The sequence below is a fragment of the Pelophylax lessonae genome (genome assembly GCF_965119305.1).
Source record: "Pelophylax lessonae genome assembly, chromosome: 11".
Taxonomy (NCBI): Eukaryota; Metazoa; Chordata; class Amphibia; order Anura; family Ranidae; genus Pelophylax; species Pelophylax lessonae.
The window spans coordinates 62,847,849-62,874,108 of record NC_138778.1 but is presented as its reverse complement, the minus strand read 5'-3'; the positions used below and the strand labels follow the sequence as shown (position 1 = coordinate 62,874,108).

At 43.1% G+C, this 26,260-nt stretch overlaps 2 protein-coding genes across 3 annotated transcripts in view; both read right to left on the bottom strand.

Moving 5' to 3' along the window:
- The window catches only part of LOC309566886 (trinucleotide repeat-containing gene 6C protein-like), a gene marked incomplete at its 3' end in the record, with an annotated part of 11,827 nt that extends 3,113 nt beyond the window's left edge, over nucleotides 1-8,714 (bottom strand). Inside the window, exons 1-2 of the mRNA XM_082272232.1 lie at nucleotides 8,475-8,714; nucleotides 3,060-5,582 (exon numbers count right to left, since the gene is read on the bottom strand). Coding sequence (XP_082128358.1) covers nucleotides 3,060-5,582; nucleotides 8,475-8,652 — 2,701 coding nt within the window. The 5' untranslated portion in view covers nucleotides 8,653-8,714. The remainder of the gene's footprint in view (nucleotides 1-3,059; nucleotides 5,583-8,474) is intronic.
- LOC309566747 (trinucleotide repeat-containing gene 6C protein-like) overlaps nucleotides 1-26,260 on the bottom strand; it is a 456,012-nt gene that overhangs the window by 128,319 nt on the left and 301,433 nt on the right. The window lies entirely within an intron of this gene.

Below are 26,260 nucleotides of genomic sequence, written 5' to 3'. Positions count from 1 at the left end.
CCCAGCTCGATCCAGCGATGTGCACGAGAGCAGCGCCTCTCCTTGATCTCTTTCTCATTACCAGAGACAGCAACGGGAGCCATTGGCTGCCAATGCTGCCAATCATAGCCAGTGAGCCAACATGGAGAGAGCAAGGGTGGAGCCAAACTGCACTCTGTGATAAATGGAAATACAGAACAGCAGCTCAGGAAAGAGCCTGCTCAGGTACCTCCATAGCAAACAGCTTGCTATGGGGGCATTAAGCAGAAGGGGTTAGAAGAGCCGGCAAGGGACCCCAGAAAAGGAGGATCTGGGCTACTCTGTACAAAACCACTGCCGGCAAGTATAAAAAATTTTTCTTCAAATTCTGCCTTTAATAACACTTTAAGCAGCCACAGAACCAGCAGAAATCTGTGCCCAGTATTTAAACATCAGATAAAGACCACACTGCTCTGTGGCAATGAGAGGTCCAGAATGCCATCTACAGTCTTGTTCCTAGACTTCCGGGTCGTCAGCAACTTCAGATCATGCACGGTCTTTCGTATCCGATTTTTCACGGACGTACTGCATACATATTAAACTAAAATTGGACTTCTGGGGACGGGCGATAAAAATGTTGGTGTTTGTCCCTCCGTTTTTTTTTTTTAGTTGAAAATGTCGGCATCGGCTGCTGAAAGTGGTGTACACACTAGCCGAAAATCGTACGATTTTACCTCGGACGGGTGTAACCCCACTTTAGATCTACAACTTTACACAGAACAGTCTTTATCTACAGCTTACTACAGTGGCATAGGATTTTTTGCTGGTGATGCAATAAGAAGGTACAGTTTGGCTTCACCTTGAGTTTATATTTCCATTATCTGCCTAACCTTTCTATCTCTTCCAATCAGAGAACACCTTGTATTAACTGAAAAAAATACAAGATGGTCTCTGAATGGTGGGATGCTGCTTGAGTGATTCTCTTGTGTTCAGTATACAGATGGCAAGATAATATCTAAAGTTAATCTTCAACATGGATCCTCGTTCACACAGGTGTACTTAATGTGATATTAAAGGCAGATTTATTGATTTAAAAAAATAACAAACGTCATAATTACCTGCTTTGTGTAGTGGTTCTGCACAGAGCAGCCTGGATCCTCTCTCGGGTCCCCCACCGGCACTCCCAGCCTCTCCTTTCTGTCAAGTACCCACCATAGCAAGTAACCTGGGGGCCAGAGCTCCGTGTGGATCCTCTTTCTCGGGTCCCCCGCCGGCACTCCCAGCCTCTCCTTCCTGCCAAGTACCCACCATAGCAAGTAACCTGGGGGCAACAGCTTGCATTCAAACATGGAGCTCAGCTCAGCCCCTCCCCAACTCTTCTCATTCACTTACTGGCTGTAATTGACAATAGCGGGAGTCATTGGCTCCCACTGTTGTCTCAGCCAATAAAGAGTAAGATACCCAGGAAAGCTGCTGCGCTCTGGTGCACATTGCTGGATTGAGATGGGGCTTAGGTAAGTATTAGGGGGGCTGCACAGACGGCAGCTGTGTTTGCGTCTCTGAGCACACGTCTGTGTATAGGCCCATGCACACAGGTTTCTTTACCTTCATGCATAGAATGCATGAAGGTAAAAAACCTTGGGCCTTTACAACCACTTTAAGCATACACCCATTTGGTGGCTGTGCAAGGAACACCTATGTGTCCCCAGCAGGCAGTCCCATTCATTTCAATTGGGATGCAGTGCAGCCGCTTTTTGGGTTTCTGAACACACATTGTCTGTATTCAGGGACGAGCAACCATGTACACTCAAACAGATGTCAAACTGGGAGCACCGCTGCGTCCCAAATAACATGGATCAAACTGCCTGCACACGGATGCATCAACACCTGTGAATCCCATACAGGCAAAACACAGCCCTGACATGGGTGTACATTTAAATATGCCCACAAATGAGGCCCAACTCTCAAAAGGGAATTCATTTTATTTAAACCCGCCTGCAATTTCAAGAGCCTTTTTTTACTTTTCCTGTGTTTTTTTTTCCTTCCAGCCCCACCCCTGCCGCCATTCTGACCTAGGCCAGAATTACATGTCTTTAGTCCTGCAGCCTCCGAGGATACTAATGTCACAACTGCTAAGGGGCTGCAACACCAGTCAAACAAAACAGCCAGAGGCAGGGTTAGGGGTGTCATCAGGAGCAGGCTGACTGAGCCTAAAAAAGGCATCCAGCAACTGAGGACCCAGATGGCAGTGAGGGCTCAGGCTAGGTCACCTAAACAGCAGATTACAGTGAGACCATGCTGGATTCACTGTACGGGTGAGTATGTGTTATGAAGATATAGCCCAGCATTACATGTAAGGGCTCTTTCACACGGTCCGCCTCTGTAGGCGGATCCGTGCTGCTCAGCGGGGATCGATCCGCGATCCCCGCTGAGCCGGCGGATGACAGCTCCGTCTCCACTTGCAGTGCGGAGGGGGAGGTGTCACAGCCCCCGATGCTCTCTATGGGGAATCGGATGAGAGCGGACCGCCTGTCCGCTCTCATCCGATCCGATCCCCAGGACAGATGGAAAATAGGGTTTCCATCCGTCCGGATTTCACGGACAGGATCGGATGCGGATGGCAGGGGGTGTCAGCGGACATGTCACCGCGGACATCCGCTGCTCCATAGGGCTGAATGGGGCATCCGATCAGATCCGCCTAAAAAAACTGACAGGCGGATCTGATCGGACCGCCCGTGTGAAAGAGCCCTAACAGATGAGACGAAATAATATAAAAATCAATCAAATCTGCTTGGTGATATACAGTAAATATGACTGAAAGGCAAAATTGATGTAGAAAGAAAGTCAAACACCAAAAACGAACATTCCCAAACATGTAAATAAATATCACCACAAAGAAGGGATGTATTTTAGTTATGTAAAAACAATGGCCTAAAGTTGGCCACTTGCTAAAAGTAACATACAAGAGTAGTAATGTGATGTACCGTAGTTATTTGAACATAAGTGATTCAATGTTATTTTCGATTTTAAACAAAAAGTTTTAAGGAATTGTGTCAGGAAATAAAACTAATGTAAAATACAGTACAGACAAAAAGATTTACCTGGACCAAGTAGTGGGGATCGATTCTGCTGGGCACTTGACTGATGAGGTGGTGGTGGTTCAACCAAACTGGTATTTGAGGGAGTAATTGGGGTGGTGTTGCTTTTAGCTGAGGGACCAGTCGGAACTACTGTGTTGTTCCTATCCCACAGGTTTACAGTTTTACTGTTGTAATTGCTCGGGTCTCCCCAAGCTGAGGTACCATCATCAATTTCCATTTTTCGGCGAATGGACGGTGGTGAAGGTTCTTCCCAACCACTGGGCTCAGAGTTTATGTCTTTCTGTTTAGCTGGCGGAGGTGCTGGCACTGGTCCTCCACCCCACCCAGATCCAGTCTGTTTTACAGATGCAGCTCCTCCCCAACCAGTCACTTCCTGGGGTTTGCTGGCCCAGTTCTGCTGAGGAGATTTCAAAGGTTCCCCCCAACCTGTACCCGAATTAGCCTTGGTGCTTGTGCCATTGCCCCACCCACTGGTCCCAGGCCTTGCATTATCATTCCACCCTGTTGCAGACTTGCCATCCGTGTCCCATCCTGTTCCATTTTTCTTCCCATCCGTAATATGTGCTGGAACAGGTGGCATATCATTCCAGTCTCCACCACCTGCTGTCCAGCCAGTATTCGGTTTCTGTCCTTCTACCCAGCCTTGGGGTTTCGATTTATGAGACTCGCTCCATGTAGGAGATTTCTCCTCCTGATTAGCAGACCCGCTCCAAGCGTGACTACTTTTGGCAGCAGCATTGACAACAGTAGAGCTTGCAGGATCTCCCCATCCCCCTGGACCATTTGGCGCTTTGTTTTCCACCCAGCCTGCATTAACAGAAGCAGATAAAGGTTTGGAGTTGACCCATCCTGATACTGAAGAGGTATTTGTACTGTTCATGATGGACCCTTCACTCTTCCCCCCTGAGTTTGAAGGCTGCGTGTTTGTAGTTCCCCAAGCTTCTGTTCCAATATTTTTTCTTTCAGGCCTCTGAAATTCATCAAATTCCCATGCTATATTTTGTTTAACTGGAACCTGTCCCCAACCCGTGTTGGAGAGGACCCTTGGATCAAGATCTTGTCTTGGCAATTGCATCTGCCCCTGATCTGCCATTCCCTTGTCCCCACACTGACTTTCTCCCCCTCTTCCTTCATTTGGATTTCCAGCATTGTCATTACCTCTGTCATTAGATGATGCAGATTTGGCCCTAGAATTAATTTGATCACTTCCCTGCAGTGGAGAATTCTGAATGGTAATACTAGAACTGTCCCACCCTGTTGACCCTTTTCCACCGATGTCATTACCGGAATGCTGGTTTTGAGACTTTCCCCATTCACCATTCATGCTGTTTGTGCCACGACTTGGCTGACCCCAAGGTCCAGAATGCATATTTCCACCATTACCTCTACCCCTACCCCAAGCTAAGACTCCTGGACTAGTAGGTGGTCCTGAATCCCATGCATTTACTACAGTTCCATCTTTTTGCCCTCCATTTTGTTTAGCACTCACAGCTGTACTAGAAGTGTCTCCAGTTTCCTGACTGAACCCAGAACTGCTGTTTCCAGGAGCAGGGCCACCAGGTGATAAACCCCACACTGAACTGCCCGCGCTGTCGCCAACCCCACTAACTTGAGAAACTGAACCATTAGCACCAGGAAGGCTTTGTAGGTGGGGCGGGATGATGCTCCCCATTCCAACAGCCATTCCCCAGTTGGGCAGTCCATTTGCCTGCATTGCATTAATGGGGTTTGGTGAAGAATTCATGGGGTTAGTGTTATTTGGTCCATCAGTGTTAAGGTTCTGAGGTTGTATGCTGAAAGACACATTCTGAGAAGTGGACGTTTGTGGTTCTGTGCTCTCTTGTGACTGCAAATTTCTCCAAGCACCCAAGGTACCTGCAGCATTTCCATTCTGGTTGCCGATATTCTGGCCTATGGCACTGACTGGACTGCAAATGTTGGAAGGATTACCTCCATTCAAAGTTCCTTCATGTCCAAGGACAGGCCAGGCAGCTGGGTTGGCATTAGGGTTAAGATTAATGCCAGCATTTGTGTTGGAAGCACCCCAGCAGTTCTGACTCCTACTCTCTCCAATCATACTGTCCACCTTTCCATCACTACTACTGGAGGAGCAGTGAGCAGTGCCAGAGTTGGAGCCTGAAGGTGCACCCCAAACTCTGGATAAGTTTCCATTCCCATTTGCTCCACCAGCTCCAAGGGCACTCTGGTTAGAAGTGCTTTGGACGAGTGCTCCATTGGTGCCATTATTGCCATTCGATTTCTTTGTATGTCCAGTGAAGGTGCCTTGGGCACTCGTTGTAGCCATGCTACTTTTCTCTGAGCCACAGTTGGAGGCGGAATCAGTGTCTGTAGTACATTCTGAGGCAGATTCAGTCTCAGTTCCCGTAATGGAAGGCCACGCTTCCTTGTCAGTCCTGTCTATTATCACTTTATCCCAGCTATAACTGGTTTCACCTCTGATAGTAGGCTGCGGCCCCCAATAAGAATTTTCATAATGGTCGCCGAGACCACTAAAACCAAGATCTAAAAGTGGGGGGAAAAAAATAGAAAAAACGAATGTTAATATACTTGCATAGAAGAGAAACACAACTAAAAAAGGGAAAATAAAAAAGTACTAATTTTTTTGGGCAGATCAACATCTACTGAATACAATACCGAAAGTAGTTCATTTAATACAGTCTAAACAACTTCCTCTTAATTTGTGTTTAAGTTCCTATTTCAATAGTATACTGTGCTAAAAGTGCCTAAACTGGTTGTAAACCATTCCATTTTCCCAGTGAAGAGACTATCCTTAGGTGATACACAGATGAAACTAATCCTCCTACATAAGTTGTATCTGTATATCCATCTGCAGTCTTCTCTTCTCTACATCGACTGAAAGTCCTGAATTTATAAAGCTTGTCAGAGTTCAGAAAAAAAAGGGGACGGAGAGCTGAAGTTACATTCTGCACAGCTCAATACAGAGAGCTCTGAGAGCTGATTGGAGGGAAGAGACAACCCCCCCAAGACCGTTCACAGGAACAGAGCTGAGGATGTCAAGGAGGTCCATCCCTGTCACCGTTTTACTCTTGGTGTCAGGAAAACTTGTCAGAAGTGATTTATGCTGACAGCAGAAGAACGAAGCAGCAGAAATAAATGGCACTTAGTGCTTTTAAATGAGACATGTACTCTCTAAAAAGGGCTATGTCACGTTCATATTTAATGTCTGAGGTTTACAACCACTTTAAAGCGGAGTTCCACCCTAAAATTATACTTACCTCCATCTTCTTGCTCCGGGTCACCTGAAAAACAAATGGATAATCGCATTTTTTTTTTTAAATTACCTTGTTTAGAAGAAAATATACTTACCTTACTTCCTCTTCCTCCCCTCGGCGGCCGGGGCGAGTCGTCACTTCCTGGCTTGCAATGATTCCTGGGAGCTGAACGTCATCCCAGGAATCAATGCGCCTGCACCGGCCCCGATGTCAGTTCCGGCGCAGGTGCCGTCATACCTTGCTAAACAGCTTCTAAGCATGCCCAGAAGCTGTGCAGGGATGACGCTGCGGCACCGGAAGTGACGGCGGGGCCGGTGCAGTGCATCGTGGGACCTGAAGAAGACGGAAGAGGACACAGAAGAGGATCGCTCTGGCTTCAAGCTGCCCGCACCTGAAATGGCAGCGCTGGACAATACATTTTCAAGGTAAGTATTTCTTCTAAAAAGGTAAGTGCAACCCGGGACAGATCAGAGGCTAGCCATTGTGGAATGCACTAGCCCTGACTGTCCCGGGGGTATTTTTATTAAAAAAAAAAAAAAAAAAAAAAAAAAAAACTTTACCAGGGTGGAACTCCGCTTTAAATCAGTGTTATTTACCTATCTGGTTTTTGAACATCAGGATTCGATCCAGTAGTCGTATCATCTCTCAGGATGCTACAGAAGTGTTTAGAACATGTTTTCACAGTAGATGCAATGGGTTGCAAGATTTATTGCAACAATATACTGGCCAAGATAGCAAGAAACTGCATTTGATCATCAATCTCCCTTTGGCTGGATGCAAATGTGGTAAAAACCCCATTAATGCCCCGTTTACCAACATCAAAACTTTCAGCTAAATCTACACAGATCCATCAAATAAAATTACAAATGAACGAAGTAACATTATCAGGCAGCTCATAATTCTAAGTGAAAAGAAAAGACAAGCAAATGAAGTTGCACAAATATATAAACAATTTAAATGTAGTCTAGCCCAGGGATCATCCATAAGCACTCCTATACAAACTCCAAAGCTAATCAAGGATCCCAGCATGCCCATCACCCCTCTCAGTGATGCTTTTAGTTGTACTATATAAAGCGATGAGCAAACATGCAGCTTGAGACCGTGTTATTTCCTTCAACATATGTTAGCAGATTAGGCGAGTTTACACGCATTGAATGTACACGCACAAAAATGCACACAAAAACAGAACAAGTCCACGTTTTGCTTACACTGCCAATAGTATTTACGGTTTAATTATTGACAAAGGACAACACAAAAAATTCAAGTCACAGCAGATCTTTAATTCGCTACATTTAAATGCATCTATACAGTTAGCCGTGTATGTGCCCTATAACTCTGAAATTTGATTTACAAAAACACACCCACCATCACACTACACTGCACATAGGAGGAAAAAATGTTATTTCGTGGACACAAGAAAGTGATGAAAAAGCACACAACGTCCTAAACTCTACAAGATGAAACATTTATATTTAAGCACCTGCATCTCTCAACAGTAGTTTTGATTTGGTTCTCAGAAAAAAAAAAATAAAATAGAAATTTGCAAAAACTTCGAAGGCCACTATAAAAAGTAATATATTAAGAGAAAAAAAAATGTGAGGTTTCCAGAAATAGCTTTTTCCACAATCTCACATGACCGCAAATAAAAATATGTGGATCAGCTGTTTCGTTACGTTGAAGTTTTGATTACAAAGTATGGGTAAACTTAAGTCGTGTCCAGCAGCAAGTTTTGAGATTTAAGATTATATATATATATATATATATATATATATATATATATATATATATATATATATATATATATATATATATATATATAAATAATATATAGAAATCAAAAGTGGCAGACTGTAACAGCCCATGTGATTGGCATGGGAAACCTCATAACAAGCTCACTAAGTCCCAAGCTCCTGCAGAGAACAATCTCTGGGTTTTATTTCTAGTTTTCCCTGCGCCTGAGCGGAGAGGAGCTCAGGCTGTGAGGACGCCATTTTCTAAAGCCTGAACTGGAGCCAAAAAAAGCTCTGAATGCACTGCCTGAGAGACATTATGTAATATGCAGATTTAAAGCGAAGCTAAAAACGATTTGCTAACAATATTTTTTGGCCTCGGGAGAAAGGAAGGGAGGAGAACCGGGGAGGGCTGACAGGGAGTAAAATACCTGAGAAAAGGTGACGCCCAACCATCCTAGGAAACGCTACATTGTGCGCAGAGCTGCCTCTCTCTGCATCTAGGCTTTCAGCTTGAGAATGTTGTTTGTGCAAAGCGTACGTCTCATCCTGTAGCTCTGCCAAGAAAACCTCTATGCAAGACGGTGACCGGACAACCTGCAAGCTCATTTGGGCCTTTTGCTGCACTGGATTTGGAAATGCCCTTACAGCACAGGGAGGATCCCCCTTCTCTCCCCCCTTGCTCTCTCTTCGACAGTCCCTCCCCCCCCAGATTGGGTGAAGGTATCAACAGCCTCAGACTCTTTAGGCTTCGATTATGTAATTGCATCTGACACTAAACCGATCTTCCTTCCTTCTAAATTCTTTCAACTGTCACAAAACATTCTCACTTAAAGACCCTGTTACAATTAACTCCAGAGCTTCTTTTCTTCCCGGTTTGAAAGTCAGCCAAAACAACAGTGGCAGACAGACGATCGGCTACATGCTAACGTGTTTCTTGCTCAACTTCATCTCCCCCTTTACAGTCCCCTATTCCCCCCCCCCCCCCTTATTCATATGCTTCCTTTCACAAACAGCCCCAGAGTCAGACATACCAACTGTAGCTTTAACATTCAGAACAAGGCCCACATGTATTACGCACACTGGCTGTCCGCCAACCACTTAATTACTTCCCATCCTCCATCTCGGAACCATACACAAGAACATTAATCAAAGCCAGGGTTGTTTATACATGTGCACAAGAGAATACAAAAAAAAAAAAAAAAAAACACAACAACAACAACACACACCACAGACTAGGCAGTTGCAAGAACAAATGCATCTGACTGCAATGTGTTATAAACTATTGTTAAAATCAAATAAAAAACATAGCACGAAGGTGCTCAAATAAAAAACTTTGTCCTGGGAAAAAAAAAAAAAAAAAAAAAGGTATTATATATATATATATATATATATATATATATATATATATATATATATAGTCAGGCTTCCATGTACTATATAGCAAACATTTAAAAAAGGTTGTTCCTACTTTGCTATGTATAGATACCATATATCATTAGCAGTTTTCCAGCTTTTGGTAGACATGACCATGAAAAAAAATTTTGGAAACATACATGTAACAACTAGTAATGAACCACTTATGCGCTGCTATAAGAAGTGGACTGCTCAAACCACTGTAAATAGTGAACTCAAACCACTAAACTAAATCAACAAAAAAAAAAATGGTGTGCTGTTCAAAAAATTGAAAAAGAAATAACCTTAATCTCAAAAGATAAATCTATCTATCATTATATACATAGTATACACACATACACACACATCTCTTTCGCCATCTACACACACACACACACACACACACACACACACACACAGGATATAAAAAAGTCTACACACCCCTGTTAAAATGTCAGGTTTCTGTGATGTAAAGAAATGAGAAAAAGATAAATTTCGGAACTTTTCCCACCACCATGTGACCCGTCAACTGTACAACTCAATTGAAAAAGAAACTGAAATCTTTTAGGCTCGGTTCACATTTATGCGATGCGGGAAGGCTGCGAATTTGCAGCCTGTTCCCGCATCGCACACGCACCCCCGGCAGTTCACACTGCCATATGCGATCCGCTGGGGGTGTCAATGTAATCTTAACGACACCCCCAGTTTGATCGCATATCGCAGTGCGATCGTGCAGTTCGCACAGGATGGGATCGCACAAGTGTAAACCGCTGTGCGATCCGATCCTGATGCGGCTGCAAAAATGCCTCCTGTGCGTGTTTGCACCGGGTGCGATGCGAATTTAGCCATACAAACTGTATGGCTAAACACGCACCGCACAGCTGATCGCATGTAATGTCGGAGCAGTGCGCTCCGACATTACATGCGAACCCGGCACTCGCACAAATGTGAACCAGGTCTTAGGGAGGAGAAGTAAAAAAAAAAAAAAAAAAAAAAAAACTAAAATAAATGTGGTTACATAAGTGTGCACACCTTCTTATAATGAGATATAACTGTGTTCAGAATTAAGCAATCACATTCAAACTCATGTTAAAAAAGGAGTTTGTACACACCTGCCATCATTTAACTTCTTCAGACCTGCGCTATAGCCAAAGTACGGCTACAGCGCGGACTCGAATTTCCGGGAGGCCGTCTTTAAACGCCTCCCAGAGACAGGCTCCCCACGCGCTCCCGCGAGCGCGCAACGGGGAAAATCTGTGTCGGCCGTGTCCCTTGGACACAGCCAATCACAGATCGTGGTAAATGGCCAATCACAGCGGCCATCTACCACGTGATCGACCCATGCAATGAGAGATGATCTCTCATCGCCAGTTCTCCTTCCTCACACAGAGACTGCAGTGTGAGGAAGGAGCAGAGCCGATCAGCCGTTCGGGGACACAGACAAATGTAATCAGGGCACTGATCACCAGTGCCCTGATTACAACAGAGGTAAATACAATACAATGTGCCCACCATCAGTGCCGCAATCAGTGCCCACAATCAGTGCCCATAATGCTGCCAGTCAGTGCCTGCTCATCTAGGCACTGATGAGGACTGGCAGCACTATGGGCACTGAGTGTGGGCACTGATGGTGCTGCCCAACAGTGCTCATCAGTGCCACCCATCAGTGTCCATCAGTGCCACCCATCAGTGTCCATCAGTGCCACCCATCAGTGTCCATCAGTGCCGCCCGTCAGTGTCCATCAGTGCCCAGCAGTGCCACACCTCAGTGCCCAGCAGTGCCACCTCTCAGTGCCCAGCAGTGCCACCTCTCAGTGCCCAGCAGTGCCACCTCTCAGTGCCCAGCAGTGCCACCTCTCAGTGCCCAGCAGTGCCACCTCTCAGTGCCCAGCAGTGCCGCCTCTCAGTGCGGCATATTAGTACCTCCTCATCAGTGCCACCTCATCAGTGCCCATAAGTGCCACCTCATCAGTGCCCATCAGTGCAGCCTATCAGTGCAGCCCATCAGTGCCCATCAGTGAAGGAGAAAAATGTATTTATTTTCAAAATTTACTGACAGAAAATAAACACTTTTTTTTTTTAATTTTCTGTATTTTTTCTTTTATTTTTGTAAGAAATAAAAAAGCCAGAGATGAATAAATACCACCAAAAGAAAGCTCTATTTGTGTGAAAAAAATGATAAAAATTTCATATGGGTACAGTGTAGCATGACCGCGCAATTGTCATTCAAAGCGTGAAAGTGCTGAAAGCTGAAAATTGGCCTGGATAGGAAGGGGGTGAAAGTGCCCGGTAGCCAAGTGGTTAAAGCGCCTACGATTAACCCCAAATATAAGTTCAGCTGTTCTAGTAGGTTTTTCCTGACATTTTCTTAAATCGCATCCTACAGAAAAGCCATGGTCCGCAGAGAGCTACCAAAGCATCAGAAGGATCTCAGACAGGAAAAGAGTACAAAAGAATTTCCAAGGCATTAGATATACAATGGAACACAGTGAAGACAGTCATGTTGAGAAAATATGGCACAACAGTGGAATTACCAAGAACTGGACGTCTCTCCAAATTTAATTAAAAGACGAGAAGAAAAAACAGTTCAGGGAGGCTGCCAAGAGGCCTAAAGCAACAATAAAGGAGCTGCAGGAATTTCTGGCAAGTACTGGCTTTGTGGTAGAAGGAACAACAATCTCCCATATTCTTCATATGTCTAGGCTATGGGGTAGAGTGGCAAGACGGAAGCCTTTTCTTAAAAAAACATCCAAGCCCGACAAAATTTTGCAAACACACATCTGAAGTCTCCCAAAAGAATGTGGTAAAATGTGTTCTGGTCTGAAGAAACCAAGGTTGAACTTTTTGGCCATAATTCCAAAAGATATGTTTGGCGCAAAAACAACACCATACCCACAGTGAAGCATGGTGGTGGTAGCATCATGCTTTGGGGCAGTTTTTCTTCAGCTGGAATAGGGGCCTTGGTCAAGGTAAAGGGATTTTTGAACAGTTTCAAATACCAGTCAATATTGACACAAAACCTTTAGGCTTCTGCTAGAAAGCTGAACATGAAAAGGAATGTCATCTTTCATCATGACAATGACCCAAAGCATACATCCAAATCAACAAAGCAATGGCTTCACCAGAAGATGATTAACATTTTGGAATGGCCCAGCCAGAGCCCAGACCTAAATTGGATCGACATGTGTGGTTAGTTTTGTTCCGAATAAATAAATCTGACGCATTTTTTGTTATTCGGATATATCTGAATACCTAAATTACAGTATTTAAGTTCACTGAATGCTCCGAATAACTAAACAAAATTCGTCCGAATTTCACAAAATCGAATCAAATTCAACATCAAATTCCAGTCAAATTCGAACTGTAGACATATTTCTGAAATCTGTGAGATGTGTGCATAGCAAATCCGCATACACATGAAATAAATGGTATAAGCATTCACATTTCTTCTGTAATCATAAAGTCCACTTTAAGACCCGGTTCACACTTCTGCGTGTGCCGGGTTCGCATGTCATGTCGGAGCGCACTGCTCCGACATGACATGCGATCAGCTATGCGGTGCGAGTTTAGCCATACAGTTTGTATGGCTAAATTCGCACCGCACCCGCAGCAAAGACGCACAGGAGGCATTTTTGCTGCCGCATCAGGATCGGATCGCACAGCGGTTCACACTTGTGCGATCCGATCCTGTGCGAACTGCACGATCGCACTGCAATATGCGATCAAACTGGGGGTGTCGTTAAGATTACATTGACACCCCCAGCGGATCGCATATGGCAGTGTGAACTGCCGGGGGTGCGTGTGCGATGCGGGAACAGGCTGCGAATTCGCAGCCTTCCCGCATCGCAATAGTGTGACCCGAGCCTAAGAGAGTCTTGTGATAAACATATTATAGTGTCCATCCACAAAAACAACCTGAGGAAGTCGAGTGACAACACGCCTGTCATTTTAGTTCTAAAAAGTGTCAAAAAGAAATTTGTGCTTTTCTCCTGCATTTTGACAATAATTCTCATCTTCAGACATGAAAGTTGAAGGTTTGACACCTATGCAGACTTCTGCCACCAAACATCACTAGTACAGAGCAGTTGAATGCGACTAATTACGGCTAGCTATACAAAATGTAGTTTCTAAAGCTGGAAACAATGGAAGAATCTGCCTCCACATGCTTGTCTGCATCCTGAATGGATAATAATCCCAGATACCTCAAAACAGGCTTGGGGTGTGCAGGGAGACATCAGGAAAGAAGATCGAGGAAGTAATTCTCAATGCTTCTTCTGAGAGTGTGTCCAGGGGAACCAAGTCAAACTGGAGCTCAACACTTTTTTTAAAACCTATTGATTGCTGTATTACGTACAATGCCACAATTTATACATAAAGTCTTATAAAAAGTTCTTAATAGGCTTTTAAATAAAACCTATTGCTGTTAGTAATCGGTTTTATCTGGGAACACCTAATCCCTAACTTGTGAATCTAAGTCAGGCATTCCTAATTCCACCCATAAAGTCTGGAACACAACCTTTTTTTGTCAGATGAATTTTCTTGAAAAATTAACAGAAAGGCACCAGAGCACATCGACACGTAAAACAGGTGAGTCCCGGTTCACATATGTGCGATGACAGATATCGCATGTGGTTTGGAGTGCACTGCTCTGAAAACCACATGCGATGTCTGTGCGATGCGAATTCAGCCATACAGATTGTATGGCAGAATTTGCATCGGATTCAGAATTCTCACAAGACCCTTTTTTGGGTTCGCACCAGAATCGGATTGCATGGGTGTTCACACCTATGCGATCCGATTCATGTCCGAACTGACCGTTAGCACTGCAATATGTGAACTGGTCTGGGGGTGTTGTAAACTTTGTATTGACACTCCCAACGATTCGCATATGGCAGTGTGAACTGCCTGCAAGTTGAATGAGATGTGGGAACCCGCAGTGGATTCCGCAGGGTTCCCGCATCCCATATGTGTGAACAGATTACGTGATCATGTGAAATACAAAGTGAAGTGCAATCCACAAAAAAAAAAAAACATGGCAACGGGCATGGATGAGGATTTTGAAACCCAACCCACACTATTACTCAGCACTGTGACTCATTTACACTAGCGGTAGGGGGCGGTAATACCATAAGGCTGAGCTTTGCTTTTTTGGTTTACATCCCCCCTTCCCCCTAGATGTTCCTTTGCTGCAAAGGAAGTAGAGGGATATATATATATATATATATATATATATATACACACACACACACACACACACACATATACATATATATATATATATATATATATATATATATATATATATATATATATATATACACATACACATACACATACACATACACATACATATACACACACACACACACACACACACACACACACATACACACATACCAAAGCATCACAATCACATTCAGCAGGCAGTACCACCCACTAAACGGAGACGCCAGGTGACGGCGCTAGTGTGGGGCTCAAGGGGTTAAAGCTGGCAGTGGGGAGGCTATACAATGCTTCCTCACCACCTGCCAAAGGCTCTTTGAAGAGCGATCCTAAACCAAGTCACTCCTCAAAAAGCAATTCTAGTGTAAACTAGCCTTTCCAATGAAAATAGGAGAGGAAGCAAGGAAGGGGGGGGGGGGGGGGGGGCAGGTGTTCCCAGACTAAAAGATCTTGCATACAGTCCTGTACCACGAAGGTAATGCCCACCAAGAAGGAAAAAAGAAACACCCACAAATGATGAAGAAATGAGCACGCACACCCACCAAGCTCATTCTGCAAGAAATGACGGACCAAAGGGAGACCCAATAGCTTTAAGAGGCGAGCCAAGGGCGCAACTCCAAAGTAGAGTGAAATTTAATTTATAGTGAGCTGCTCGGGAATGAAGTGCAGGGGGCGCCAGAGAGTCGGCCTGTAATATTTGGCAAGAAGAGGATATTCAAAGTAATATCTCTATGGAAGTCAAAAGGCAGTGGTAAACTTTTCAGAAACGAAAAAAGGGAAGGCCAGTGTTCAGCTTAAACAAAGTCAATCTCTACACAAAAACACAATTAAGCACAAAGTCAATATTTCAGATTACTTCAGCAGCGCACACAAAGACTTCTACCTATAGAAAGAGCAATCCAAATTTATGATCAGTGTAGACGGGTAGTCTCATGGATAAGACCCACTGGCAATACATAAAGCAGGCCAAGCTCTGCTGCTGCAGTCAATCCTTCTAAGAAAACTCACTGCTATAGCCTAGATCGCCTGCCTTGGCCTTTTTATTTGCAGTCTTGTCAAAATTTCCATCTTTTTTCTGCCTCTTCAGAAGAAGTGGGAAAGTCAAACTATTTCCTTCAATAATAAAAGCCTTGTGACTAGGATCAACGTAGCAAGTTTGGTGCCAAAATACAAACCAGAAAATCAAACGCTTTTCTTTTTTCCCTTCTTAGTCTTTTGAGAAAAAAAAAAAAAAAAAAAAAAAAAAAAAAAAAGGAGGGCTCTATGCATAGCTTGTATCTAAAAATGACCACATAACCTTCTTATAATTGTTGAATAATTCAAATCTTTTCAGCCTTAGCTGTAAAGGAAATTGCTTTTCATGGTGTCTCTACGACAGTAAAGAAATCCGTAAATTTTAAATGTTTGTGTGTGGCCACTTCGCTCAAGATGTATTTCAGTTCTTTCAGGTTTATAAGGCGTGTTGTCAATGAGCATTAGGCCTCATTCACACTGGCATATTACAGCTACACCCTTTCGAGAGCAGCGTTTGCCTGCACAGGGATGTATAAATGTTCTGTGCATCCCCACATAGGCAATCCCATTCATGTCAGTTGGGATGCCATTGCTACTCCCAATTTGACTGCAGTGCACTGCCATGAATGCAGAGAGTGTGGAGTTGGGCCGTGTAAGCGCAAAACTATCAAACTGTGAGCATCGGCTGTGTCCCAACTTACATTAATGTGACTGCCTATGCGGAGATGCATAGGACACCTTTATATCCCCTTGTGGGAAAAATAGGACCCTCGTCGGGGTGTAAGCAGAGTATGCCTGTGTGACCGAAGGGCAAATGCAGCATGCTTCTATATGTATGTATGTGTAATTAGTTTGAGACACTTGAGATCATTCGGAGTACATTGACAGGTACATCTGACCAGCTCCAACACATCCCTTCTGAGGATTGGTGACCAGAACTGGACCGAATACACCAGATGTAGTCGGACCAGTATTTTAGAAAGTGGTAGGGTTATAGTTTTATCTCTGAAATATATCACCTTCCTTATGCATGCTAATATTCTGCCGGCTTTGGCAGCTGCAGCTTGACATTGCATGCTATTTCTAAGTCTATCTTCCACTAAGACTCCCAGATCTTTCTCCATTTTTGTTTCCCCCCTTAACCACTTTAAGACCAGGCCTATTTTTGACCCTGGGTGTTCACAAGCTAAAATCTGTTTTTTTTTTTTTGCGGTATCTATATATAGCAAAGTAGGAACAACCTTTTTTAGATGTTTGCTATAGTCAGGCTACCATGTACTATATATATATATATATATATATATATATATATATATATATATATATATATATATATATATATATATATATATATATATATTTTTTTTTTTTTTTTTTTTTTTTCCCCAGAGACCCTATAGAATAAAATGGAGATCGTTGCAATATTTTTTTATCACACCATATTTGCGCAGCGGTCTTCCAAACGCAATTTTTTTGGAAAAAAATTCACTTTTTGGAATTAAAAAAATAAGAAAACAGTAAAGGTAGCCCAATTTTTTTCCATAATGGGAAAGATAATGCTATGTCGAGTAAATAGATACCCAACATGTCATGCTACAAAATTGTGCACGCTCGCGGAATGGCGACAGAAACTTTGGTACTTAAAAATCCCCATAGGCGACACTTTAAAAATTTCTATAGGTTACCAGATTAGAGTTAGAGGAGGTCTAGGGCTCAAATTATTGCTCTCGCTCTAACGATCGCGGCGATACCTCACGTGTGGTTTGAACACAGTTTACATATGTGGGCTAGACTTGCATATGAGTTCGCTTTTGTGTGCGAGCTAATGGGGACAGGACGCTTTAATTTTTTTTCCCTATTTATTTTATTTATTATTTTTGATTTGTACACAGTTTTAACCATGACAGGTCCTCTTTATTGTGAGATCTGGGGTCAAAATGTCCTCGGATCTCACAAGTACACTAACAAAAAAAAAAAAAAAAAAAAAATCAGCTCTTTAAGGATCTGGGACCGGATTGTTTTCCCCGCTGCCGGCGTGTCCGGTAAGCAGGGAAAACAGCCGGGAGGCGGAGGAGGCACGCGTGATCCCGCGGTGAATCCGCCGCTGGCCCACCCTTACCTGAAAGCCGATCGCCCGCCGTTTTTGAAAATACCGGGGTAATGGCAACTATCTGCTGCCATAATCCCTGTATTTAGCGTCAAAGTGATGATGTACATCTGCAGTGGGAGGTCGGTAAGTGGTTAAAGTGCATTGTGCGTTTATGTTTTTAGTACCCAAGCGCAATACCTTACACTTCTCAACATTAAACCTCATTTGCCACATAGTTGCCCACTCTTATTTTGTTCAGGTCATTCTGAGATTGAGCTAATGATCCCGTCCTCAATGCTATTTATGAATAAATTGAACAAAATTGGTCAAAGGACTGAGCCTGGGGGACCCCACTTACCACCCCAGACTAAGTGAGTATGCGTCATTACCACCCTTTAACTATTTTCGTATCCAAAAGCAACCTTGTGGTCGATGCCTGCAGACCTTATTTTATAAATTAAGCGTTTGTGGGGACCTGTATCAAATGCCTTAGCAAAATCCAGGTACACCACCATCCACAGGTCTCCCCCTATCTAGCTCACCTCCTCGTAGAATGTTAACAGATTGGTTTGACAAGAATGCTCTTTTGTAAACCCGTGCTGATTACTGCGGATGATGTTGTTCACTTTAGCAAACTCTTGGATATAGTCCCTTATCATCCCTTCTAGAAGTTTACATACTATTGATGTCAGGCTGACTGGCCTATAATTTTCCAGGATATGCCTCTGCCCTTTTTTGAATATTGGTATCACGTTAGCTTTCCTCCAGTCACCTGGTACAGTTCCTGTCAAAATACGATCTGCAAAGATCAGGACCAGTGGTCTAGATCTAACCTTACTAAGTTCTTTGAGTACTCTCAAAGCTGAACTTCTGACTGCTGCCACTTGACCTCCTAAACTGTATCAACATGCTTCATGCTGCTTCGGTTTTCCCACTGACCTTAAGGAGTTCTGGAGTAGATCTGATGCAAACTAAAGTCTGTCCATATAAGTCCCAATATTAGAGCGTTGCAACAGACCTTTTTCAAGGAAGTCAGGTAATGGACAGCAAATTGGCTTCTCTCCCATGCAGGAAAACTAGGTACAAGTGTTAACTGGTTGTAACCCATGCAAGGCTGAGCAAATGTTGGGATCAATTACTAAATACGCCATAAAATTACAACTTTACTACTGTCAATGAAAAAATATTTTTTCCTGGGTCTTATGAAGTGCCTAAAGCGGTTCCTGGGCTTTAAATATAATTGATTGGTTTGCACAAAAGTTATCGCATCTACAAAAACTATGGGATATTTTTACGGCATTTTTCACTAGTTATGGCGGTGATCAGCAATTTTTAGCGGGGCCTGGACATTGCAGCAGACAAATCGGACACCTGACACTGTTTGGGGACCAGTGACATTATCACAGTGATCAGTTGTAAAAATATGCACTGCTACTCTGACATTGGCAGGGAAGGGGTTAACATCAGGGGCAATCGAAGGGTCAAATGTGTCCCTAGGGGGTGCTTGTTAACTATGTGGGGAATGTTTAGCAGGAACACAAGACCTCCATCTTCTCCCTGGACAGAATGGCAATCTGCCTTGTTTACATAGGCAGACGGACATTCTGCCTCTCTCGGGAACGATTGGCAGGTCCAATCACAGCAGGAGCGGGTCACTGGCGGCACGCACTACAGATCAGGAAGAAGATGCAATGTACAGGTATGTCATTTCACGCAGCCGGGCCCCCCGCCACAGTAAATGTGCGGTAGGCGGTCCGGAAGCATATAAAGAGGAGCTCAACCCAAAAGGCAAAGTTCCGCTTCTTTGCACCCTCTATTGCCACATTTGGCACTTTTTGGAGGGGAGGGGGTATCTGGTTGACAGGTACCCACTCCCACTTGCGGTGATCTGAGCTGGAATTACGCCTCCTCCCTCCTGGGACATCACAGGTCCCAGAAGACCACAGGGCCATTGACAAGGCGCAGCGCAGCTCGCACATGTTTAATAGGAAACTGGCTTTGAAGCCACAAGGCTTTACTTCCTGTTCAAATTATTTGCTATGCCAATGCCTGCACCCAAAGCAGATCGAAGAATCTGTTCGGGTGAGGACATTGCTGGATCCCTGGACAGACAAGTGTCCTTATATTAGAAGTCAGCAGCTACAGTTTTTGCACATTTTTGGAAGGGGGGGAGGGGGGAGCCTGGAGCTCCAGAAAACCTAATTTTGGACTGCTTCCTTTAAGTGGATTACTACAAACACCAACATGTTTGCACTATCTTATTGCAACTCAGCACTGCCCTGTAGATATAAAATACTTGATTCACAGTTTTTAAATAAAATCGGTAATGTACGGAATACGTATTTTCCACCACACACTGTAGAGCAAAGCTGTGTACGCACAACCTGCCGGCTTACAGTCTTCTACACGGTTAGGCTCTTGGCCAAACTAAAGTCAGGGGAATGCTGAATTCAGGTCTGAAGTAGGTTTTTTTTTTTTTTCTTGGGAGTAGATGAATTTCCTTTGTTCTAGCTGCGATGAACCAAAAAAAGATTTAATCAGGCACTGCAAGATGACTGCACATTCAGTACCTTGCGAAAGTATTCACCCCTTCTGTGGTTTCCGTTTTTTTTTTTTCTACTATTACAAACTGGAATTAAGACCTCACCTTAGATTGTAAGCTCCTTGAGGGCAGGGACTGATGTGAATGTGCAATGTATATGTAAAGCGCTGCGTAAATTGACAGCGCTATACAAGTACCTGAAATAAATAAAATAAATATATGTACACTGGACGTTTTTAATGTTGCTCCTAGGGGCGGGGGCGTCTGGAGATTTTTTTTCCTGTCTCTAAACGCCTCTGCATGTTAGCTGATGTGTCCATGCACACAGATGTTTAGAGGTAGGGGTATTTACAGGCAGTCAAAAAAAAAAAAAAAAAAAAAAAAAGAATAAACACGTTACCCATGTAAATGCACCTTAATGCTACACACATTTTGCCTTCATTGGGCAAAAAAAAAAAAAAAAGTCTATTTTGGCCAAGTAAATTATTTTACGGTGCACTTGAGAAAGAAGTGCGCACGCCCTGAGAGGCTACTGCGCACACTCGGAAATGCGTTGTGCGATTGGCTGCTGGATCTGTCACGCTGGGCTCCCCTGTCTGTCGGCGCCTGGATGTACTGAGGAGCAGGGCGCCCTTCTGGAGCTGCTGGCCATCCTACCAATCGGTCTCTCGGCTCACCAGGCGTCTCCCTGAGGAACAGAACACCTTCCTGAAGCCGATGGCCTTCCTACTATCTGGTCTCTTGGCCCTCTAGACATCTCCCTCCTTCGTCATCCCCTGCACCACCTCTTGGAGCCACAACACCCCTGTGTTCCTGCAGACCACCTAACAGAGGAGCTATTTTATACTGTTTTAAATGTGAGCAGTTTTCCTGTACCTGCCTTACCCTTTTAATTTAACTGTTAACACTTAGTGTCCATTCACACTATTGCGACTTGTCAGGCGACTTGTCAGCCTGACAAGTCGCGGTCCATGCAGTGCTACAGGACCCATTCTAATAGGAGTGACACAAGTCGCTCCGACTTAGAAAAAGGGTCCTGTACTACTTCGGGGCGACCTCGGAGCGACTTGCATAGACATTCATTATATGAAGTCCGTACAAGTCGCACCGAAGTCGCGGTGCACGCGACTTCACAGGTCGCCCCCCGAAGTTGGAGCGACCTAGTGTGAACCGAGACTTAGAGGCGCTCTGCTTTTTGTTTTTATTTCCATCAACACAATTGATGGGGGAATCTAGCAATTTTCTTACCTTCCACCCACGGTCAAAAGAAAGAAAATTGCATAATGTATGGCTTGCATTAGATGTTCTTAAATTATAGACCAGAATGTATGTAAAAAGGATTCGGAGGGCAGATCAGATTATAATACTCTATAATCCTTAACATATAACATTTCACAGAATTAACCAATAAAACAATCTTGGGTTATGTTTTATATTATTAGTAACATACCAGCAAGAAGTATTAGTTACAGAACACCTCTGTTCCATTAAAGCTTAAAGCAAACAAAAGATTCAAACAGGAGGCTGTAGCTCTGTGATGAACGGTCACACTGCATTCTGGCAAAGCCTGCAACCTTCCCTAGTTACAGATTTCAATTTCACCAACATCAGCAGTTAGTAAGACTATACAAGCTGCACAGTCCTCCCCCTCGTCTTCCTACCATATTAACCACCATGAATTAATTCATGACCATGTCAGCAGATGAAATTCAATACGAACAAAACGGCAAAACACAGCAGCATTATGAAAACTTAAAATACAAAAACAGAACTTTAATACATGCACAAGCAAACAATTCTAATTCGAGGCAGAGCATGGGAACCTACAGAAAATAGAAGTAGCTTTAGTACAATATAATATAATATAACACGTTAAAAAAAAAAAAAAAAAAAAAACACAACAACATGCAGGTAAAGAGTAAGGGCTCTTTCACACGGGCGCTCCGTATATCCGCAAATCATCCTATTTTTTTGCGGATGATTTAGGGACATAATGTAAGTCAATGGCATTGCGGATGTCAGCGGAATACCATCCGCTGACATCCGATTTTCTTCCTTTCAGTTCTGTTCCGTTTTTTGGAACGGAACAGAACCCTATTTTTCCTCCATTCAAAAAACGGAAAGGAGGCAAAATCGGGTGTCAGCGGTGTCATCCGCAATGCCCATAGACTTACATTATGTCCGTATACTATCCGCAAACGGATGGGATGATATGCGGACATACGGAGCGGATGACACAAATGTCATCCGCTCCGTGAAAAAAAAAAAAAAAAAGTGCTGGATCGCAATGCGGACCGCTCCGTGTGAAAGAGCCCTAACAAAAAAAGGACATATGCATCAAGTTTCACTTCTCAATTGTTTTATCGTGAGTGTTTAAAATTTTGTGTACATCATGTAGCCCACATAAATACATTAGAATCATTTTCAAATATCCCCATATGCATTTTTTCCTTTATACTACCTACCTGTGTCTACAATTCATTGAGTTATATTAGGTCTCTCTAAAATTTGCACACATCCCTACAAATCTATAGACAACCTGTATGGTTTCCTGCAATAGTATGGGATTTTCTGGCAAAATGTGTCAAATCTTTAAAAGAATATCTGTACACATCTTTATTTCAAAGTATAAAACGTCAATGGTAAAAACAACACATTTGACAGTTTGTTCTTATCGCGATTATATCACCAGCATACAACACTTTTGATTAGAGTTTGTAACAGAGAACCCGACACATTTTAGAGTCACTTGGCTCCTTCCTCAGGGTTGAAGATTTGACATTTTTGCCAGTAAAATTCCATACCATTAGGCAAAACCGTACAGTTTGCGTCTACACTTTATTCAACATCTTTTTTTGTAACCACCAGTTCAGCTGCATTGAAAATCTAGACTACAAAATGTAAGGCCTGGTTCACACTAGTGTGATTTCAGATGCCTTAAGTTGCACAGAATCACATAAAGAATGGAAATCACGTTGTTTTCAATGGTGCCTGTTCATACAATGTGACTCAGCACAGTGCAATTTTAGAAAAGGTTCCTGTAATACGTTGGTGTGATTCAAGTGTCATCTTGGCTCCTTGGAATATGCAGACCTTATCAAAGTTGCATCTACATAAAGGCACTGAAAATCACATCAAAGTCAGATCACGGCAGTGTGAACCTAACCTAAGTGATGACGAGTGATGAGCCAGAATGAAAGAACACATCCTCAGCATCCCTTTAGACAATGTTTTTCCCCGGCGACCTCTGGAATTCTACACCATACAGCTTCTTCTCTAGAACATGAACATCTTAAAGGGTGTTACGGCAGTGTGAACCTAACCTAAGTGATGACGAGTGATGAGCCAGAGTGAAAGAACACATCCTCAGCATCCCTTTAGACAAGAATGTTTCCCCCCCGGGGGCCACTGGAATTCTACACCATACAGTTTCTTCTCTAGAACATGAACATCTTAAAGGGTGTTGTGTTCTTTAACTCTGACTCAGAGTGGACAGCAGTGAACCAGAGATGTAGTTTTGCAATCAGCAGAAATCTGATGCATCCATCCCCAACCCATTTCCACAGGCTGTTATGAGGAACCAGAAATAAAAAAAATAAAAAAAAAAAAAAAAAAAAACCACACATACACACCAGCAGCTGTAGTGATGTAGCTAATGTGCAAACCTGTTCAAGGGAAGAATAAATATTTCAAACAGTACCATCACAGGATTTTGAGCCAGTGATTAGTGCTATTTTTAAGATTGAATTTAATAAATGTGAAGTACTACTGATTTTTTTTATGTCAGTTTATGGTTCTGATTCTTTCCAAAAAACTGTCCAAGATACACTGTCTCCTACGGAGAGTCTAAAAACCCTGTCACCAGACCATTCATTACAACAAAAACCTTTTAAGATGATTATTTGTGCATTTAACACGTTATGCATGTTATTTACCTGTGCACGCTTCCCTTGTGTAGACATAGAAAAGCCTGAGGCTGCTACTCAATGCTGAAATCTTGGATGTGATGTCAGCAGCCCCAGCACACTCAGAGCTGTCGCTCAAGTGACACTTATAGTATTTTCCTGTGCTGGTTCCCCAGTAACTACATAAAAGATAATGTAGGGAGGCAAGGGGACTGGCAGAGGAGCTGGTTCAGCACAGTAGTAGGACTATGTGCTAGAGATTCGATCCACTTGGAGTAGTCCAGTTTTCTAGCACGTTTAAAAGAACATTGCAAATGAATGTACAAGTAACTTCTAGAAAGGGAAAACACTACAAGTGAGTACCTATGTGTGTGTTTTTTTCTGTGCTTTTGCAATTTTATAGGATGGTAACAGGGTCTCTTTAAAGCCTTTAACTAAATTGCTTGTCTACTAAAGTTAAAAAGGCCCACTACAAAGTCCGGGGCCAGACTTCACAGCTAAGCCCTGCCAACTGTCATCCCAAAGCACGCACGTCCAGTGACACTGCCTCAGTGGCCATAAGGCTAGCATTGTATGGTGGGCTGGTTATCAAGTCTGGCAATGTCAGACCCCCAGCAGAAAAAAAGTGGCACTAAATCACACACAGAGGCACATAAAACCGCTTTTTTGACTAATAAAAAAGGTAAAATCAATGAACTGTAATACAAACATTATGTATATACTGTGTATGCATGTGTAAATATATTAACACATGCTAAATATTCTGATTCTTGCATATACCAAAATCACCACATTTAGTTACACATTCAAAATACAATTTAACAAAGTATTGTTCTTACCAGAGTGTGTCTTTGTGGGGTGGTGAGCTCCACCAGCCCCTTGCTGTGGAGGTGGGCTTGCCCCAGTTTGCCCAGTATCCTGTCCTGTATTAGCACTGGTTAATGTCCCAGAAGGCAGTGGCTGTCCTCTCTTTAGAAGTTGCTTCTGTTCTTGCTGGCGGAAACGTGGAGGCACCTCACGTGGCAGATAACGGGAGGCCGCTGTTTGCTGGCCATTGGCAGATGCACGCTTGCCATTGCTATTTGGGACAGTGCTGGTGGAAGTACTGGGCGTGGCAGTTTGGGGCTGGTTGGAACTGATCTTGACAGGATCTGGCACTTTAAAAGAAAACAAAAAAAACAGGTTTTTACTAAAATACTACATTAGGCAAAGACGTTTTATTCAAAAAAACAAGGTTATCTAGATTTCAATAAATTAAAGCAGACTACGGGAATACTCTGTATAGCATATTTACATTAGTTTAGCTTGGCACAATGTAAGAATTCAGATCTCATACTTGATGGGGCGCTAGAGAAGCTGGAAATCCCTGTAGTAGCTGGGACTAGCTGCAATCTTTCGGAGTCCTGTTCACAGCGCGTTCCACCATAGTGGATCCCTATCTACCATTCAATGTCTTTTTTTTTTTTTTTTTTTTTATTTAATAAATAAAAGGCATTTTCTTAGATGATATCACAAGTGATGGAAAAGATTAGCAGTGCTGTCACAATCTCCACCTCACCCAATTAGAAAACACCTTGTTCATTGAAGAAAAATTTTGTGAATGGTAGCCATGGCGAGCAAGCAACCCCCTTGTAGTCAGAGTGCAGATGGGAAGCAGTTCACACCGAACCCCTACACAGCTTTTCCTGCAGCCCATCAGGTATGAGATTTGAATATTTACATTGAGCCAAGCCAGACTAAAGTATGCAATACAGATCATTCCTGAAATTCAGCTTTAAAATACATTGTAATTAACTGAACTGAACCTATCCAACAATATTTTACTATATGCAATAGTGAGTGAAAAGGAGTGAGGCCTGAAACAATTGTATTTACTTGCCAATTATAAATACTGCATATCTTTTCAACCTGTGTATAAATGCATAAACCTACAAATACGCATACAAAAAAAAAAACATATCCAATATGGCTTTCATCCACCACCAGGGGACGATTTCTATATTCCTTTGCTGTGGATTTGGAACAAGCAAGCAGCTAGTAAAGGCTCCA